The sequence below is a fragment of the Rhopalosiphum maidis genome, chromosome 3, assembly GCF_003676215.2.
Source record: "Rhopalosiphum maidis isolate BTI-1 chromosome 3, ASM367621v3, whole genome shotgun sequence".
Taxonomy (NCBI): Eukaryota; Metazoa; Arthropoda; class Insecta; order Hemiptera; family Aphididae; genus Rhopalosiphum; species Rhopalosiphum maidis.
Genome location: NC_040879.1, coordinates 53,558,501 through 53,580,944, shown reverse-complemented (window position 1 = coordinate 53,580,944; position 22,444 = coordinate 53,558,501). Strand labels below are relative to the sequence as shown.

The following is a 22,444-nucleotide window of genomic DNA, read 5'->3' as shown; positions in this document are numbered from 1 at the left end:
TTTTGTTAATCATATTTTATGAAATCACATTTTTTTATTTTGAACAGATATATATCATAAATGATGAATATGTAGTCACATTTTAACAGATAATAACAATATAAATATACTTGGTAAAATAGGCTCAAAGAACAATAGACCGTCTTTGCTCCGAGTAATTTTTTGTTAACAAAATTTATCATTGAATTCAAATGTAATATATTACAGTGACATAATGGCTAATTGGTAGTTTCACTCGATGTTTATTAGATACAGCAGAACAGTTATTATTTTTATTATTATAATTTTTTATTTTTTAGTTAATTTTTAAATCTGTCTTGGATTTAAAATAAATAACCTACCTGATTTTCTAGAATTTGTCCTATCAACATATGTCCCTGGAGTCCAATGAAATGCATTATTAGTATTATACAAAACTTGGTGAGCATTTGTCTATCCTGTATAATGTATACTGTAAACTATACAAATTTTGTTTTTCTGAATAAATATATTATATATCAAAATTGCAATGATTTTAATGGTATAATCAACTCTTAAATAGTGGAACAATACAAAATTAAAATTTTGTTCTGTGGTTAAAATTAAATTAATTGAACACTATTGATTACTTAAATAAATATCTACATTCAAGAGAGTATTTTTACAAATAAAAGATAATCTTTAAAAGGCTATAACTCTAGATATGCAAGCATTTATGCTTTTAAAAATTCAAAACTATGCTCTAAAAACATAAACCACTTATATTTTTTTGTTTTAAATGTTTAATTAATAAATATTAAAAAAATACAATTACCTCAGTTAAATGTATTTCATACTATATATTACCATACTTAAAAAATTGATTTCCCTTCTTCTATACCCAAATGCCCGGAGTGCTGGTAAATACACAACACAATGTGGTTGCCTTTATATTAAGAATTGCATAGACGTGAATTTCAGCCATTTCAGGAATGCCTACAAATTACAATTAAAGACCTACCGCGGAGATCGGTGTATCGTGTATGTTATAAAACTGAAATTTTTCAAAAGTGACTAATAACTGTATATCACACTATATCATGAATTAAGACATATTCGTGACTTGATTCATGCTGTATATAGACCATTGAAATCGGTGTATGTGCATGTGCCATGTTTAGTACAATATGTTTCTTTTCATTAACACTGGTATTATGTTACCTCTTATGGTACCACAATGTGTTGGCAACACTAAGTTTTATCAATTAATCTAATAAAATAGTTTTTGAAAATATTGTGACCACGAACCAAGATAATTAATTATTATTAAGTTCGTGAATTCGTGATTGTAACGTACACCGAATTACGAACGACCGATCTCTGCAGTAGGTCATCAATTTTATTGAGCATATTTATTAATTTTGCATTTTAGCCTCTATTTATGAGGCAACGAACTTAAATAATTATTACATGTATGTGCTTATTACTTTAACTGTGTTATTATAATATTTACATGTAACAATACAACAATTATAAATTTATTATAATATAATGACAGAAATACATTATTTATTATTAAACTCATTAATAACTGAATCTATTTCAACATATTATTAACTTATTTATTGTTTTCATTAATGCATTAATTATTTAATATTTTTGTAGTACTTAGGTATACACAATAATTTAATATACTATTTAAATTTTTTTTAAATAACAATTTATCAGAAAAAAATTCTAGTATACAGATATATTAATAAACTTAACTAAAATTAAATCAGTATTTAAATAAACCATAATGTGCTTCTAGATATTTACAGCCATTTAGTGGAAAAATTAACCAATGTTATCTTTCCTGGTAATTATTTTAGTTTTTAAGACTCAAAACTCGTTATAACAATTAATTAATTAATTCATTAGAAAAAAATTAAATCTGAAATTAATTAAAATTGTATAAATATAAATTAATCAATTGTATAAATATCAAAAGTAAACATTTTCAATATAGATTCCTATTATCTTATTTTTTGTTATTAGTGAATTTTATGTTTATCTACTAATTTTAATAGTATTTGTGGTTTTTCTTAGTATATCTACAACAGGTACATTAATATTTCAAATCACACAAAATTTAATTGCTAGGTATAGCATAATATGTATCGATAATCACACTAATTATATTATCCTAACTTTCAACAAACGTTACCTAAATCCATTCCAAAAAATAGTTTGCATTTTTTTTATGATTTTTAGACTTGAATCAATAAATTTTAATTGCTATAATACTGCATATGTTTTTACATGCAAATTTTAAAAATACTGCCCATTATATTTTTATTTTTATAAATAATATCACAAAACATAATACTTTGTAACTTCAGATTAAATATGGCCCCCTGGATTCTGGGACCTAAAGTTAAGGCCCCAAGTATAAAATAATAACCAGGCACACCTAGTATATGATTTTGATAGATTGTCGTTTTAATAAATGTAATTATAAGCAGTTCACAAAATAAAGAAGTATGCCGAAAAAAAAAATGAACCTAAATGTTTTGAAAAGTAAAAAACATTTAAAAATGAAATATATAAATAGAATTACAAATTTAAATTTGTTGTAACATAAAACAAATCAGACTAGATAATTTAACTAGCTGATAAGTTTAGGATAGTTAAATAGTTATTTACCACATTTTCTAAATCAATAAATAATATTATTATTTTAATATTTAATGTCAATTTAAACAATTAATACATTAACAATTTAAAAATATTAAATTATATTTAATAATATAATTAATAATTTCTTGTATGTACACTAAAGATACATTTATGTTTTATTATAAATTTATTCAGCAGAGCACCTCCAATATTAAAAGCTATACAACAGTAATTTAATATGAACAAATATGAAATTTAAACTTAAAATATACACTATCTTCTGTTTAACTTGTATTATTTAACATAGAAGTATCAATAAAATACACCAGGAACATTATAAATCATATAACAGCCATTTATAAATTAATATTACTGTTAAAAAAAAAGTACAAACGAGAGTATTTGTCTCTTTTTTCCTATTTTATTACCAACTATTTAGACAATTAGTTTAAAAATATGTTAGTTACTCATCAAAATCCTATAAAATATTTAACAAATAGGAAATAAATTGTAATAATTATAACAGCTTCATAATTAACGAGGTAAATCGATAGGAAATGTATATTAATATTATTTATTATAAATATGTTTGGTGTAATGATGCTTAAAATGTAATAAAACAATAATAATAATAATAATAATAATTATTTTAATTAATATTTATTTATCGTTTATAACATAATAATATAAGGTAACTCTAATAGAAGTATTTAAAAATAAAAAAAATTATTAAAACAACATTAGGCAAAAAACACTTAAACATAAATATAATAAAGTATTCGATAGTATTTTGTTCATCAACATAAAGTCTTAATAAATCTAAAAGGGTTATACTTAAATAGAAAACCACAGAAGTCTTGTAGAGTAAAGTATAGCGATATTTTTAAAGCTTATGTTTGTTCAATAATCATTTATGTAAAGGGCTGAATGTAAGTTGTGTGAAATCACGTACTGCATCTTTGAAAGATTCTGGAATTTCAGACTGATCATTCAGGCGACTGATTTTGAGTCTAAAATAAATACATTAATTTATGTAAGTACAAATTAATAAAACTCAATTATTTAATTCAATTTTTTAAGATAACTCATAACCAAATAAGGTATAAAAACCACTTCTTAGATAAAAATAGAACAACAACAGTTAAGATAAAAATTAGTCAATTATTATTTACACATTAGTAATAACAAATAAATAAAATTATTATACTGCATCTGAATGAAAAAACGATTTTTAAGCAATATTTTTATGTTTCTTTGACAAGAAAATGAAATAGAGGTTTTGAAAACTATGTATATTAAAATCACATTATATATTTGATGATATTAGGTAAAAAAAAATACATACAAAGTTACTATATTTGCATTGGCCTGTTTTGTAGCTACTTCTAGCGGTTCAATATTATCATTATCCCTAAGATATTGATTTGCTTTATGTTTCAAAAGAAGACATACTTGTGCTGTATGACCTAAAACAGAAATTATTTTATAAATAACAAGTTTTAATATTATTATTTATTTACAAAATATAAAGTGTATAAATAACATAATAAATAATGTATGCTAGGAAAGCCAGTATGGTGAGGGGGGCCTATAAAGTTTTGTCTGATTATAATCACTATAACTATTTCATCAATATTTTATTTAAAATTATTAGTACCAGATGCCTACTTACAATACATAGTTGTATAAAAAAAATGTATGCCTATAAAAGGCGTAAATTCCACAACTTGTTGCACAAGAGCCAATTTGTTACATTAATCTTGAATATATTGAAATTTTAATGAATGTAGAATTTGATAGGGAATGTATTCAACATCAGTAGCATCATTTAGACCGTGTTATATATACGTTAAAAAACTTAGCACAGATAAATTATAGAAAGGATTGATGCATATATAAAAAAAAATGTTACCATTATTGAAAATACACATATGTAGAAACTTTTAACTTCAGTTTGAATGATTATATCAAAACTGAATTTTATATTATTAATATGAATATATATATAACTTCAACATTATTAATACTGCATATATATAACATAAATATAATAAGTAGATTTAAATTTGTTATAATTGTATTAATGTTGCTCTGTACCCAATTGAATGTTTCAGTTATTGTAGTTTTTAAAAATTATATTAAAATTGTTATAGGTCATCAATAATAATTTGGGAATTTATAATAATTTGTTAAGTTTAATATTATGAAGTTGAAGACAAGCTACTAAAGCGCCAATTAATCAGTTATAGACTGAAAATGTTACAAGTCAGTTAAAAATAAAAAATGGCAAGATTGTATAACAGAATTTATCTTTTCTAATTATGGATATGAAAATTAAATATAATATAATACCTATAAAAAATGTATACATGTGCAAAAAAATAGAAAATTATAAAGAATAAGAAAATGTACCTAATTGTGTAGCAAAAAATAGAGGAGTTTGGCCATGATCATCTTGAATGTTGATGTCAGCTGCATTAAGTATCAAATACTCACAAGCCATCACAGAACCCTATAATATTATTATAAATTATAATTTAAGGAAACCTCAAAAATACATTAATGTGGATGTTTAGAATAAACCTTACACTGAGTATAGCTTGAAAGAGTGAGGTCCGTCCATTATCATTTGGATTTTTCCAATTTCTATCTGCTCCTGTTGCTATTGCATGACACATTACTGGTAGATTATGCGCTGCTGCAGCTCGATAAAGTAGCATATCTGGCCTCAATGTAGATATATCTTCTTCTACAACTATCAAAATAATTCAACATTATTTAATAATTAAAATAGTTTTCTTAATATTCTAACCATCTGTTCCATCATCACTAACTGTAGAATCGTCATCGCTACTTATAACATCTAAAGATATGCTTTTAGTATTGCCACCAATTACCATCACATTATCTTTTTTCTCATTTTTTATTGCAGATTGGGTTCCTCGTCGTCTTACTTTGCGAACACTCCACTTTCTTGTATTATATTCTTCCAATACCAATTCATTATTAGGTATTGGTTTCACAAATAAGCGATCAACATACTTATTTCGAATCCATTGTTCACGAATTGGGCTAAAATATATAATATTTTAATATCATTAACAATACATACATTTAATTAAAATTTGAAAGTTATAATAAATTAAAGACCTACCCAAGACATTTTGCAGAAGCACGTACAACCGTATCAGGAACATTATATTCATACACCTCATTGACCACAGAGTTTCCAACTTCAGCCAAAACTTTCAAAATCTCTGGTTCCCAGTCATCAAGTGTTAATGAACGAACTTTACTATAATGAACACCAAGACTACGATGTACACCAGAACATTCTAAAATAAAAAATACTTATTAAACAAGGAATGAAAATGGTACAAGAAATTTACTAATATAATGATAGTTATTGCCTTATTGGTAATAAATATATTTTTTTTATTCTTTAAAATAATATTTATATACTAACCAATACATAATGTAATACCCAAGTTTATGCTGGCCCAATCTGGATTTGGTGCTTTACAATCACAACATTTTTCATTACCAGGAATTTTAACAAGCACATCTAACGTCCTAAGTAATAAAAATTATTTAATTAAACAAAAACTAAAATATATAACCAGTATTAATAGAATAATTTTAAAGTAAAAAAGATTACTTAGACTTTTTAATTTTTGGAGTTGGAAAATTTTCACTTGAACCATCATCATCTTGATTAAGTTTTTGTTGGGGACGATTACGTATTGCATTTTCAATACCTTGTTGAATAGTTTCTATCCATAACTTGTATACATACTCAGAATCAGCTTGCAAAATGTGACTTCTGCAAAAAAAGAAAAAATCAAGTATTTAGTCAGTTCACTTAGGATAAATATCTTACACCAGCACTTACTTAGATGGAGATAAGACTTCAAAACAAAATCTTCTTTCTGCATCATATGCTGGCTTCACAGAACAAATTCCTAAATCATCTTCCATAACAGTAAATAAATTTTCACCTAAAAAATATATTAAGAAGATTAATAATAAAATTGTAAGATTTTCTATTAAAACAATAACATAAATATTATTAATACAATTACATAGTTCAATTTGGATAAAATTTAAAAATTTTCTTTTTTTTTTCAAACATTTCTATACAAAACCTTAATTTTAATTAAATTACTAACCATTTCTTTTACTATAAGCCAACTGATTATTCTTTAAGTAAAACCATCGTCTATTCCATGTTTTGAAAGCATTACTTGTCCGCTTGTACAGGTAGCCTTCAATGCGTATCACATCATTTCCCTTGGCACCATTTTCACAATCACCATTCACCATAACCGTATCATTGCTTTAATTTAAAAATAATAATTATTACCCTTTAAATTAATGAATTGTTAATAATAACTATTTAATACACATCAATTCTGAACCTGTCGACCAATTTGTGATGTTCACTGAGTTGATTTTCCATTTCAGCTGCTTCAGCTGTCATTACAACTACCTCTTTGTTCAGACTCTGAATAAAATCTTGCAAGTCTTCAGTTAGAGTGAAACCTTGATGAAAATATGTACCCCATGCTTGGATATAAGATAACAACTAAAACAAGAAAGAATAAGAGTTTTTGGCATTTATATATTAATTATTCAAGAATAGGGATGGTAAACCTTTTTCAAGTCACAAATTAAAGTTGTTTTATCAAAGTTTCAAAATGTTAGTTATTAAGACATAATAAAGAATTTTTTCCATATTATTTTTCATTAATGCAAGATATAATCAATATGCTATCTTTGTCCTTTACCTTAGATTCTCTAACTCTGTTCAAGAACAATATACAACACAAACAATTAATTACTTACTGTTGAAAATATTTCAGGTTTTTTCCTAGTTAAAAGCATAGTAATACAATGCACATGATCTAAGGCAGCATGACGAAAAGAACTTCTTGCTGATGCAACTTGACTTAGTACTTCATCTGCTTCTTGTGGACGAGATTTTAATACCTGAGAGTTCCTTAACAAAGCAGCGTCAAGTTCATATGTTGCCTTTTCAAATACATGCTTGGATTCTTTGCTTGCTTTAATATCTCTAAACAAATAAATAAAGTAAGAAAATAAATATTTTTTTTAATTATCAATATTAATACAAAATTTTAAAAACTCACTCTTTGACAAATACTGTTAAATTGTTCAAAACCGTTCTCGATGCCTGATCCAGGAATGTTGTTAAAAATTTATTCATTTCTTGAAGAGCATGAATTATTTTATTTAAATTTTTAGTTGATGATGTGTCATCACGGAAACAGAGTCCCATTTCCCACAAGCTATTTGCAAATAATGATTGTTGGCTTACATATGTCTTTCCAGAATCAATCATAAGACTGTATACTTTTACAACCTAAAATAATAATAATAATAATTTATTTTAAATATTAAGATGAATGGTGATACAAGTAATTAATGATAAGTATAGTATTTAAAATCTCTAAAACACAAAATATTACCTTTTCTAACCTATGTTCCAGTAAATCAATATTAGACTCATGGCGATCAAGTTGTGTCCTAAAATAAAAAATATAAATTATTTTTATAGTATATACAAGTAATTTGAATTTAGTGCATAGAAAAGTATAATATATTATTTAATTTTAATATTGATAAGTACTACATAATTTGTATGTTTTAAATAATAGTAACAAATGTATTGTACTTATTTAATGTAAAAAAAAAAAAAAATTAACATTTACATGTTAATTTATAACATTTATAACATACAATATATTATGTTTTTATACAATTTAATCACTCAACAGTAACATCATAATAAATAATTAGTGTTTAGGTACTAGAATTTTTACTATTAAAATAGGTTTGATTTGACTTCTTTGTTATCAGTTTTATTTTTCAATTTACTCAGATAAAATTAAAAACTACCAATGGAAATGCAAACTATTAAATATTTGAGGCATAGAATTAATTTTTATTGGTACCCTAAATTATTTATTATTAACATTTGACTACTAATTTTTCTTCGTTTAATTACTACTCCTCTTAAATCTTGTGACTCAAAAAATTACCTTAAATTTTACATTACCAAAATCTAAGATTACATTTTAAATAGCTAATGATTTTAGCTTTTACTAACAATTTTTTAAACATGAATATTATACTTAAATGCTTTATTGCTTTGTAAAACAATCATATAATATATTGGTAAAAATTTGATGAAAGATAAATGCCGATCTTAAATTGTCTAGAACTTATTTAAAAATATAATAATTAATAGAAATCTTTGGTAGGGATAGTACCACAAATGTTGTACTTTTAATTGATTTATTAAAATTTTCCACAAAACTAACATTTATGAATATTTTGTACACTGTAAAATTGAGTTGGTAAATAACTAATTGTAAGTATTTATCAATAAAATTATTTATTTAACATTAATATATTGATAATGTACTTAAAAAAATAAATACAGTGAAACGTTTATTAATAGATACTTCTCAATAGTGAAATCTCCTAATAGTGGACGTGGACATTAAAAACTAGTACTAAAATTAAAAAGTACCTCTCATAAATGGACAAAATATATGTACATTTCGAAAATTTCTAAATAATAAAAATACTATATTTATCTTTTAAAATTACATTTTCTTCATATTTTATCTTATATTAATAGTTTTCCTATTAAATAAATGAAAAATGGTTTGGTTAAATCAGTTGCGTACTGTCCATTGTGTGAACATACCTATATTAAATTATTTAAAATGAACAACAATAAACATAAAATACTGAACTTAGAGAAGAAAAAATTAATATTATTAAGACTAAAAAATGGAGAAATTTTAGAATATGAATAGGTATTAGCAGAATGGTTTTGCATGATAAATTAAAATTAATAAACTTGTCATATTATAATAACAATTAATATATTACAGTACAGTAAATAATAACAATATTTATATAAATTATAATAAAAATATTTATGTAATAAATAATATCAATTTGAATGTATATGTATAACCAATTTTTTTTGTATGTAATTTGTAATTTTTTGCTGATGTCCACTATAAAGAAGTTTCACTGTACATCAATTTCCAAAATATATCATGACAAAAAACCTAATATTTTAATTTTAAATGAATATGGTTGAGATACTACTATTTTATGTTAACCCTAAAGCTATTTCTAAAAAAAAAATGTTTTGAATCAATTGTTATCATAATAAATTTAATTGTTTTATCAATAGCTATCATACTAGTCGATACCAGTAACGTTCAGGTATTCTTATAATATGCGGTCTATCGCACATTTATATTTGTCATATTATGCAGTCAACTGTTTTGAGATATTCAAGTACAAAATTATTAATTTTTAAATTTTAACTACTTATAAGAAGTTCTATGACCCCAAATAAACTTTTTTACATGTTGCTTATATACGTCACTGATAGAATCAATAAATAATTGGGAATGATTACCTGTTTTATGAACATGGGTAAAGTGTCTAGTGTTTTATATGCTAGCCATTCATGCAAGTATATTTTTCTGTATAAATGTATATCATGAGTGATTATCTTGTCAGACATGGATTGGTAATTTATTTTTCAAATGGAAGTGGACTTTTATCGGCTGCCATAGAAAATAGCTGTATATCAGACAACATATGACAAAAACACTAAACTCACTCACTTATAATACCTATCAATAATGATTGCAATGTGTTAATATAATATAGTATATTGCATTGTGTGAACAATGCGCTTTCTAGTAACGTCATTTAAATCATTTTGAAATTTAGAATCTTTTTAATCATAGAAAATTTTTAACTAATATTAAGTAGGTAGCAATTATTTTTGTGTAAACATTTGTTGGGCTATAGTATTTGCTACATTGCATATTTGTGTCTACTGAAATCGACTCTATGTTGATCATTACAAATAAAATATTTACTGTGCTATTGTCAAATCGCTACTCTCGATCACTGTTAAGTACTCAAGTCTTAAGGTTGAGTTTATATTAAATATAAACACAAAATAAAAATTTTTGAATAAAAAAAAAATAATTTGCCACGTTGTCTACTCCAAAACAGACTAAGTACACAATATACATCCTGCAACTTTGATAGGTATACGGGTATAGTGTAAACCTTTTGTGTAAACAACACGATATACCGTCAGTTTTTTTTTTTTTTTAGTTTAGTTAAGTATAATTTAAACACGTAATAAGTAGTAGGTGTCTATGGATTATCTAAGGAATAGTATTATAATCATCGAGGAATAACAATTGATTTGTATTGATCAAAGCACAAACGGTGGTAACATATTTTACAACTACCTATAACAGACAGGTAAGTAGCTCATGCCGTCTATCATGAGGATCGCACAAATAATCACAACTGAGCGTTGATAATGACAATCATCTTGACGCAAATACGCTACCAATCAATTTGCAAAACAAACAACAACAACACACTGATGTTGTTATCGTATAGAATAAACGTTACCATAATATTTTAAATCGCTCACTCCGTGCAAATCGTTATTCGTGACTAACCTGAACTTGGGCGAGTCCTGCAGGCAATTGCTCACCGAAATGGTCTGCATGGTGACGGATTTCCTGTCTCGGCAGCGTTGAAACACTTAATACAGCGTCATCGTTAATCGTCGTCGTCGGGTGGGTGGGTGGGTCCGTAGTCGCGGAAAGCGACGGGGAGAACGGCGAAAAGCGGAAAACGCCGCCAAAGGATTACAGCGATATCGCGTCCGGCCACTGCACTGCAGGTGGCGGCGACTACTAGAGAACGGACCGCGGGTATAGGGAACTAATAGATAACGGGCGCGTCACCCAAACACACACACACGCGCGCGCGCGCACACGCGATAGGACACCGCGCAGACACCACAGCGACCAGCAGCTAGGCGACGGCGAGCGACGAGCAGGTACCGAGAGCACCGAGTAGTGAGTGGTGACTGGTGACTACTGACTACGGATCATCGTGCCGCCACTATCGCCCGCTGACACCGCGCCCCGACCCACTGCGCCGTACAATGAACGTCGTTATCGTGTGTGTTCGTTGTGTGCATAGACGTAACACACGGGTGTACCCACCACCACTAACCGAAACTGTAATATTATTATACATGTACAGTACGAAATAATAACATTTATATTATTATATTATACGATAGTATTGTACGCACTACGACTGCGCGTTACGAGTCGTACTATACTATTATTATTATACACACAGAGTAATAGTAAACGCAAAAAACCTATACCAGCCCACCCCCCCCCCCCGTCGACCACCGACGACGGACGTGTGGTGTCGAGTGTGCGGAGCGCCGTCGTCACTCCCCGTCGAGAGCGATAAGCCGGACCGCTGCGGCCGACGGGTGTTAAGGCAGCACCGCGGATACACCTGCGCGAACGCCGCGCGCTAGACGGCCCGTCGCATTGCAATATTATTTCCAGCGGCGCTATATTACTATTGTTTTTGGCCGCCGTCGAGCCACGCCTGGACCGCGTCAGTGGGTGGTTGGCGGGTGGCAGCGAAGACTTCTCCGGGTTACCGTGAACTCATGCAGGCCGCACCCACCCCACACACGCCGGGGCGTCGTAGACCGCATTGCGAAACAAGCACCCGCTCGACGGTTTCGAGTTGCGCGCAGCCCGCGTCGCGATCATGTTTTTGATGAGCGCGCCCGCATGTCACGTCGTCTCTCGATGTCTCCGCGTTACGATTCACAAACGTTCAATACAATAATGATATAATACACGACAAAATTAGGTATTCGCGTTCGGTAGAACCGATTTTGTGTGGTTGTTACCCATAACATTATTATATTGGACTAAACTGAGTAATGAGTAGGCATTGTCGCGTTGACCAATATTGTCAAACTCAAAGGTAAGTGCCCATGTCGTGGTGGTCATCGTGTACAATATTGTGTTATTTCTCGTCGGATTTTACGAATTTTTTATTTTATTTTTATTATTTGTATTAAATATGAGCATTTTTATATTTTACATACCTACTCTCAGTACACTCATAACTCGCTTAAAAATAATTGAAATTAAAACATCGTAAAAAACCAACGATTGAACACATTTTTACTCTAATACCAGGGTAAATTTAAACTAATAACACAAAATCGGTCCTACTGGACGCAAACTTGCTATCTATGCACGTATTGTATGTTCCTAACGATGACGGTGACAAACTGACAACACATCATGTCAGGCCCTATTTTTATGTATACCACGACACACAGTGTGAACTACGAATGTACAAGTGTGCACTACTGTCTACAAAAAAAAAATAGTTAAATAATACACTAGCTACTAGAAAATATGAGTATTTTCTGAATTTTTTTAAATTTAAATTATATTTAATTACAATTAATTTTTATCAATTTTCAAACATTATTATCTGTTGAAATATTTTTTGTTGATAATAAAAAATTATAGCGATGCATCGTTGATGGTCTATAAATCTATATATGCGTTCTATATACTGTATCTATATAATTTTCAAAATAATTTAATTAATATAATTGTTTTTGTTTTCAATTATAGACAGCAAGCTACAGTATCTGATGTATGTGTCGTAAGCCATATGGAAAATTAGTTTTTTTGCAAAAAGACTAGGGTCTTTGCATTAGGGTAGCCCGTTTGCGAACTACCTACTTATTGTTTTTCCAAACAACCTACTGTTTTTCAGGCTCACTGCATACAGACTAACAACAGTTAGGCCTTTTAAGAACTACAATCATTTTATAGTAAAAACTATTTTAATTATTTTATTTTTAGTGTTATTATGATATTATATCTTATTATTATTCCTTTTTCTAAGACGGTAACAACAATAAAATTAAGTGTGCAGTCCAAAATTTTACAAATAATAGGGCCTGCATCATTTGTAGGCCATAAGCGGTATAACAGTTTAAACAAAAATTAAATTTTAATTTAAAAATTTTTAGATACTAGACCTTTGAACATACTTGCATACATATGTTTTAATTAAATTTAATTGCGTGTCTATTCGTAACATACCAGAATATGATGTACCTAGTCACCTAGATAGGTATATCAAATATAAATTAAGACAAATATTGAATGAAATATCGTTCAACAGAAAATAACGATAGTCGCCGACCATTGACTAAATACATTATGGTAATTATCGTTATGTATACATTAGATATTCACTTAAATCCCAAATAAACATGAAATATAGGTATTTTTCAAAAATATATGATATTAAATGTGTATAGGTACTTACTTATATTTATGTACTAGCACAGCATAAATAAAATGTATTTACTTAATTTAATCCATGCTATTAGTTTTATGAAAACTTTTAGAATAATTGTTGTATTTTCTGAACATATGGGCCTCGTGAAATGTTATTAATCTAGGGCTTTGCAAACCGTTTCACCTGCTCACAGCTGAGTGATTAAAATGTAATGTCAAATTAAGCGAAAGTGCTTTGGCACTATAACAATAACATTAAAGACAGTAAAGTTTCAGTGACGGAAAATATTACTCTTTTTTTTTTTTTTTTGGGATAGAAAGATTTTTTTTCGACGATCCAGGAATTCTATTATCGTATTTATATTCTATTAAAATGAGCTCGTTCTAGGAATCCGTTTCTTCCAAACATTGCATGGTGATATATGGCTAAAAAAATAAGAAGTAATTAATAAGTAATATGGTAGCAAACTAATGAATCTCGGAAACTAGATTACGTTGTTCTTTTTTAATCTTAAACAGTTAAACATAATAATTATAATTGTACTCGTATATTATATAATAATAGTCATTGATAAAAACGGCAAATTTCATTTTACTCAATATTGAATATACGATATACCTAAATAGATATAAAGTCTATATATTATATACATATCTAATGGTTAATGTTATATTTCAATATGGTATTTCGTCTCAGGGGCGGATAGGGCTGTCTTGTATTACCGGGAATTGAATACAAGGGCCCAGAACGAAAGATCCCAAACATTTTTTGATCGCTCGCTCGCAATACATTTACCAAACAAGTCTATATAATACTTACTCTGATATAATTTTATTTTAATATAAAACTATTCAATCATAATTATTAATACATTATTTTTTTTTTTTTAACATACATCACTTTATGCAGCCACCTTATCAATAATATCATTAAGGTTAATTTTAGTTGATATTTCTTTTTCAATACTCATTAATATCAAACTTTCTAAATGCTCTTGAGACATTGAATGTCTTAAATAATTTTTTACATACTTAAGAGAAAAAAATTCAGTTATTTTATTGCATTTAGAAGCGCTTGGTATTAAAAGATCATTCTTTTTATTTTTTTATTTTCTAAGCACCACTCATACATACGAATCATATACGATATATTATGATAGGTAATAGTAATATAATTCATTATCCATAGTAATCATAATATACATAGAAAACAGGCCTGGCCTTGCAATTGCGCCTAAAACAAAATTTTCGTTTAGGGTCAATATACCAATTGTGCTTGTATAATATAATGTACTAAGTTGCTTGCAAATTAAAAATTATTTATAGATCAATTGATTACTGATTTAAGTGACTAGGTATTTTGTAACAGTATCGGGAATTTTATGAAACTAGTTACAGTGGAACCTCGATAATTCGAATCGGTTGTTGGCGTCGTTGGCGAAAATAAAATTCAAGTTATCGAAAATTCGACTTACAGAGGTCCGAGTTATCGAGGTTCCACTGTATAATGTAATATAACTGGTATTTAATTTTGAATAATCAACGATCAAAAAATAACTTGTAAATGCGAAAAAAATTATTTATTTATTTATTTTACTTATTATTATATAAAGGGCACAAGGCCCAAGGTGTAGTTATGTATTAATACTCATAAAAAAATCAGTTAGTGTTTTCATTTATTATACAATAATAATAATAATAAAAATCATAAAGTATAATAATTATAAGTTATAATTTATAAGTTTATAACTAATTAATACATTTTCCTTAGGTAAACTATCGGTAAACTGCCTAGAAAACGTATTATGTATAACATGTCTAAATTATACAATGTAAACGCAAAAGTATGTATTTCATTTTTAATTATTAACCAAATACCAATAAAATAAACTTAATAAACTGTTTCCAAATTGCATATAATTCGATATTATTATTATATTATTGATAACATTTAAGACATAAAATACCGTGTTGAGACTGCAGGGGTTCTTATAATTTGGATAGATAGACCCACCTAGCTAGATAGGCCCGCTATATTTTAAAATTCTAAAATTTGGCCCTCTAGTAACTTTGAGCTGCCTATCCCTGTTATAAAGATAGATATGATAGTTTAATAGTTTTCTGGATGGTGTTTATACGTACTACTTATATATTTTTGGAGCCGTGAATTCTTATTTTGATTATATATAAATATATTTACACATTATACATGGTGTATAATATTATAAGTAACTACTGTCTACTATACAGAAAAGATTAAAAATAAGGGAGTGCCTGTTTCCGTACTACGACTACTACGTAGTACTTTCTACGTATAAATGTATAACGGACTCATAAATATGTGTTATATACTTATATATATATATATATATTATAATGTATGTTATGTACTTATATATGTATATATGTATATAATATGGTATAACTATATGTAATATCGATATTTGTGTGTACTGAAATTACAGCATACGCCCTATATAACTATAGTTACTGGGTGATTTTTTTATCAAACAACACTTATTATTTCAAAATCTATTAATGTTTTTTGAAAATATTATTCTTTTATAATTTCCAGTCGAAATACAAAAAAAATTGTTCTTTTTTAAATATTATTTATTATTATATTTTTTAAGATTTTAAGTTTTCTAAATTATAACATATTTTTAATTTCATACTATGGAGAAGAATATTTTTCGGAGTATTTCTATGTATAAAAATTGAAATTCAGACGAGTAGTTTATGAGTTACAATAGTATTTAAAGTTTAGGTGAACCCTGTATATAGTTCTCTCGTGGCATATTTCGGAAGAAAACAATATGTTTACAAGTGAACAAAGGAAAGCTTTATACTTTTTATATTTAAAATAAAAACAAATTATCCGTTTTAAATCTTTTATAATTAAAACCAGGAATTTTTTGTTTGTTCAAATTAAAAATTATGCATATAGTACATGTGAATACTATAGTATAAAAAAAAATATTCTACACCCATTGGGACTTTACAAGATGTCAACTATTCAAAATAAAAAATGGTACTATAATATTAAATGATAAATGAAATAAAATATTATGCTTGAAACAAACGGTAAAGGTAATAGTACGTATTTTATAGTAACCCGCAGCATATAACCTTGGTCGATAACTATTCAGCGTATATTGATGAGTGATGGCTGTTGTTATTTCATCGTAGTAATTTGTTTGTTTTATAAAAAGAATTATTGCAAAGCGAACTGTTCAAATAGAAAACCATTGTATATCTAACCTTTAAATTCGAAAAACAATTAAATCTCGACCCATCAATATTCACTACTAAATAATTGAATTTAATATTTATTAATTATTATTATTAGTTGTTTATGACTTATTTTCAGAACTATAAATATTCTAAGGTTGGTTATATAAAGTAGGTATCGTTATTTAAATGAAATAATTAATTTTTTTAAGGAAATGTTTCATAATAGTCATGAAACGTATTCTGTGTTGATGATAAAACTATCATAATAATATAAGTATATTAATATTATATTAGAAATTAGAATACCTAAATTACACGATACATTATCAAATTAATTCAGACACGGGATTAAAAGAAGTTAAATTCATTAATTTATTAATTTCAGAAATCTCTTCTAATGAAAATTGTTTAGACCGCACGGTCCACAACTTAAAGTAAACAATTTTATTTTTATAATTTCAATTTGAAAAGTCATAATATGTTATATTGACTTATTGTAAATGCAATTTGAATGTTAGCCATGTGTTACATACACATACAATGTAATGGCAGGTAATAAAAAAAATACTACTCGATTAAGTTACGATATAATAAAAATAAAAATGTATTGTTTGTATTTTCTAGGTACACAATTAACATATAATGCTGTTTTAATGTTATATGTTATACGACGTATAATACAACTATATAATAAATCATAGGTATTTATATGTTACTTTATTTGCCAGCGATACGATTTTAATAAAAATAAATTATACATGAAGCAATTTAAAAAAAATAAATAATAACAGATTGTTATTCTGTAATCTGCAGCATAATAATAGGTAAGTATATTTTACAAAAACCACAATTCACAAATCACAATCAAATATTATTAAATACGAGTTAGTAATTTAAATTCTAAGCGGAGCTATACAATGTTTAATTTTAGAATGACGGGTGTTTTTTGTTATTTTATTTGTAATAAACATGTTTCGATTTTCAAGGGTGGTTTCTATTAGAAAACGGGATTTAGACAATTTAGTTCGTACTTTGAATAAGGATCAAAAGTAAATATATATATATATACACATTTTTTTAAATAACCGGATAAAACAAAAAAGAAACATTTAGGTGCTTTAAAGTAAAACCCGTATTTGAGATTCAACCAAATCGATTTTGTTATTTTTGTGTTGCTCAAAAACGAATTACTGTAGATACATGCAATTTTCATCAAATGTTTATATGTATTATCATTTCTTATAGCTGGTACAGTTTTCTAAATATTTTGACACATTTTAAGATCCATAAACTATAAAATAAGATTTTTTTCATTAAATATCAATAAAATTTTCTTATAAGTTATTCAATTACTAACTAAAAAATATCGAACATTTATTTTCATAATATTTTTTTATAAGTGCTTTAAGTTAAAATGTTGACAAAATCACGAAAAATAATAAATAATTTTGTAGTTAAAAATATATAAAACGTCTAATTTTTAAAACTATAAATTATATGAATTAAACCTAATAATAAATTATTAAAAATATTTATTATTTTATATGCGCTCTGCTGAAAATAATTATATGTATATGAAGCAGTCATCCGTTTAGTGAGACTTCCGGACAGGTGCAGCAATACGCAAGTACGCTATAGAGCTGTTTAGTCTTTCCTGTCTTGGATTACAATTTTAATGGAGTTTTTAAACAGAAGACTGCAGGATGACTCGTAAAAAGTATATAACTGAATAAAACATATATACTGATTCACTCCACAGATATTTTATATAAATTGTACTCAGTACTCACAAACTATTTAACGTTTTAAAGTTCTATCAAAAATGTAATCCTAAATTTTGTCAGGTGCCCAGGTATTTTTAGTACAATATTAGAATGCATGTATGATGAGTATAATGCCGACATAAGTAAACCGTAGATTATTGTGTTTAACTTTGGCTTTTTTGTAAGTCAAGTTTAGCCTGCTTATCTAGACTCAAGCATCATCCTTGGGTGTATTAATATAAATATAAAATACATAAAATTAAAATAAGTGTCTAGATAATAATATAATATTAATATAACTTAACTATTATAAGTATCATATTTTCAGAAAATTATAATTATTTTACATATAATATAGGAATTAGGAAACTTTTCGTGTAAATGAGACATTTAAGAAAAAAAAATTGCAAAAACATGATTTTCAAAGAGCTTCAATGGTTAAAATAAAAAAAAACCGTAGTACAAAAAAGGCCTAATATATATTTCTAAGAAATTTCATCGGCCCTAGAATATTTATAGATGTTGATGCATTTTCTAAAGAGCCACAGATTGCATGTTAAGGAGCTGCATATAAATATACGTATATGTACTATATTGATTACTATTAACTGAAACTGATTACTGAACTACGAGTAGACTATAAACTTAATAAAACAATTCCATCACTGTACTTTTTATAACATTTAAGCTGTTTTGATTGTATGATATGTTGAATATTTTGCTAGTTTGCATAATAAGTTAGGTACTGAATTGCATAATAAGTGGCTTTAAACTTATATAGATGTATATTTTCTTGTATCACATTTTTTTTATATACCTATATATAGGTACTCGGATACATGATACACGAACAGTAAGCGCATAGGAATAGTGTAATACTGTGATTGCTCTGATTAAATATACTTTGAAAGACAATAGATATGTTTTTATAAGAACATAAATAGGTATAACAAAAACAATGGCAGGTAATGAAAATATTTGCACTAAAAATAAGAAAATATATACTCTGGAAATGGAAAAAAATCTTTGTGTACAAATATACTATTGTATAATTTACTTATAATTTAATAAAATTAATTTATAGCTTGCTTAGCAATAAGTCGAATTAACTAAAAAATAATAATATGAAATTGCGACAAAAAAAAGTAATAATAAAACATACACCATAATTTAAATGGAAAGTAAATTTGTCGTGTAAACATTTAATTTATTGTTTAGATAGATTTTGTTGGATAAGTATATCTCTATCAATATTTAAAATTACCAGCGATTAAAAACAGTCTCTTGTAGTTGTGTCATATAGGTGACCGTAAGTATAAATGTATTGAAAAGTTCTTTTGTTAAAAATGACCTCTCATGATACCGAAGAAATTTGTAAGTTTAGAGTTTTAGGTTAACCTTATATTGAATAAATTTGGAAAAGTTAAAATTTTTATGTTTCTGAAATAAATTTATTTGATGTATTAGTTTTTCGGTTCATTAATATCATTATCAATATAATTTTGAGTAAGTAAAGTTTTTGACAATAATTGGGTCTCGCGGTGTTAATAATATTACTTATATAACATAAAAAATGATGTTTTTATTTATTATCAACGAAGAACAAGGGGGGTATATCTGCCCGTGGTCTCCCCTGTGAGTAGTCGAGTAGTGTGTCCTAGAGTATCCTTCAGCGACTCAGCGCTATAAAACCACGAATCTATATGAGCACTCGAAACGAAATAGCATCATGGGCGGATACTTAGGCCCACCGGGAAATCAGGATTATCCGGCTAGGCCTTCACCTATCACCTATCTATAAAGTATCTAGTACTAAAACTAAATAATATATAAAATGTACATATAAATATGAACTAATGACAAAAACAAACAACCATAATAGGTAATATATTGATAAAATTATTTTTTTAATAATTTCTGATAAGTAACAATGATAAATGATAACTATAATGTATCTACGTTTATACATCGTAATAAATTCAACTTTCATTGTTCAATTTTTTTTTTTTTTTTGCTTATCGACGTGAAATACCTATACTCGAATATCATAGAAGTAGGTATATAATACTGTATAAACATTAAACAGTATAAAGTGACTAGTAAGTCTAAATATATAATAGTATTATGTCTTATTATTATTATTTATTATTAATGCCTTAATGTGTCATATGTGTGACTATTGTAGTATTGTCTATTGTTGTTAATATTATTGTACAACGTGTATCTAGTCGATACGGAGAACGGACGATATTAAGTACTAACTCGATATTGTAACTGTGACTTTTTGAATTGTGTTTACTAAATAATATAAATTAAAAATTATCATTATACCTATAAACAAAAATTCGAAAGTGGGGCTTCAAAATAAAAAGAACGAAACAAAATTTATTACTTAAATGTGCCAACGATAAAACTTAAAAAAGATAAATTATTTTATATTTATATATACACTGTCCCATGAGTTTTACCCATTGCAATATCTCCTGAAATAATGGAGATACCATAATTTTGATTTTTTAATAAGTTTCACACTGACAAGAACTACAAATATTTAATGTTTTAATTTATTTTAATGTTTTGGTAAAAAAGTTAAGAAAAAATTGAAGATAGCCATTTTGTAGAGTTTATTTTTCTGAAAATATTGACGTTTCAACATTTTAATTTCATTAATCTCCTGATTTTTAATATTTTTCCTAATTTCGAAATAAACTACGAATTATTTAATACGATAGTAGTTAGTAGTATCAATGTATCAAACATGTGGCTCGCATGCTCGTACGGCCGCCAAACGTTTTCAGTGTAATTCACAGTTTTCATCGAAACTAGAAAAAATATTTTTTATATATTTTAAAATTTTTTACCAAACATTAAAATAAATTAAAACATGAAATATTTGTTGTTCTTGTCCCTGTGAAACTTATTAAAAAATCAAAATCATAATATCTCCATTCGGGAAATATGCTAGTGGCGGAATTATAACTAAATTTTAGGGTGGAGGGGCACGGCCCCACCTATATATATATATATATTATATATCAAAGGTGAAATGTATAAAATTGCATTTGTTTTAGTTCCGCTCATGCCGCTGATGGAATAAGTCATAATTACATACTTCCATGAGGTCCTGATAAATATATCCCGGTAAAAAAAATACCTATTCACCCATGAAAACGACATCCAGACGTCATCGGATCTCCTGGCTTTTCCGACAAAAATTTTCCTTTTTAGAGAAGTCCTTTCTGACGTGTGTGGTCGCCGTGTAAAACAAAGAGCAATTAAAAACGTCCACAAAAATATAAATATATATACTAAAGAACAAGAATTATAGAAATCTATATTAATTATGTTTTGTGACATGATACAATTTTATGAAATATGATTATGATAAATAATTAAAAAAATAAGTATTATTGCCATTGGTAAAATACTGCAGACCTATAGTAACTCATAGTTCGGAACCTTTCGCTCGGCTATAGACGCATAATGATTAATATAGGCAGGATTTGCCCGTCTTTGAGTACAAGGCTTAGGTAATGCACTCGTTTCAAGTTCAATATAATAAACACGATATAGTATAGGTACTTACTTGAA

The 22,444-nt window shown here is 27.0% G+C and overlaps 1 protein-coding gene across 2 annotated transcripts; it reads right to left on the bottom strand.

Moving 5' to 3' along the window:
• Positions 1-3,289: 3,289 nt before the first annotated feature.
• LOC113556093 (arf-GAP with coiled-coil, ANK repeat and PH domain-containing protein 3) lies at positions 3,290-11,594 on the bottom strand. 2 transcript variants are annotated; one of them, XM_026960832.2, is made up of 15 exons: positions 11,160-11,594; positions 8,106-8,163; positions 7,767-7,999; positions 7,462-7,690; positions 7,020-7,201; positions 6,786-6,952; positions 6,509-6,614; positions 6,275-6,439; positions 6,083-6,189; positions 5,771-5,951; positions 5,429-5,688; positions 5,205-5,371; positions 5,029-5,128; positions 3,962-4,082; positions 3,290-3,626 (listed from the first exon to the last, which is right to left on the bottom strand). In XM_026960832.2, the coding sequence occupies exons 1-15, from the start codon at positions 11,207-11,209 to the stop codon at positions 3,524-3,526; spliced, it is 2,229 nt and encodes a 742-aa protein (XP_026816633.1). In that variant the 5' UTR covers positions 11,210-11,594; the 3' UTR covers positions 3,290-3,523. The 2 variants fall into 2 exon arrangements, with proteins under 2 accessions (XP_026816633.1, XP_026816634.1); XM_026960833.2 differs by having other exon boundaries at positions 3,291-3,626; positions 7,035-7,201; positions 11,160-11,593.
• Positions 11,595-22,444: the final 10,850 nt, after the last annotated feature.

What these genes read in the sequence shown, in the direction of transcription:
- LOC113556093 (XM_026960832.2), bottom strand. Translation starts at nt 11,209, where the DNA reads ATGCAGACCATTTCGGTGAGCAATTGCCTGCAGGACTCGCCCAAGTTC. An exon ending in TGGAACATAGGTTAGAAAAG is followed by an intron (nt 8,000 to 8,105) that starts GTAATATTTTGT and finishes TTATTATTTTAG; the next exon opens with GTTGTAAAAGTATACAGTCT. An exon ending in ATTTTTTGCTACACAATTAG is followed by an intron (nt 4,083 to 5,028) that starts GTACATTTTCTT and finishes TTTCTGTTTTAG; the next exon opens with GTCATACAGCACAAGTATGT.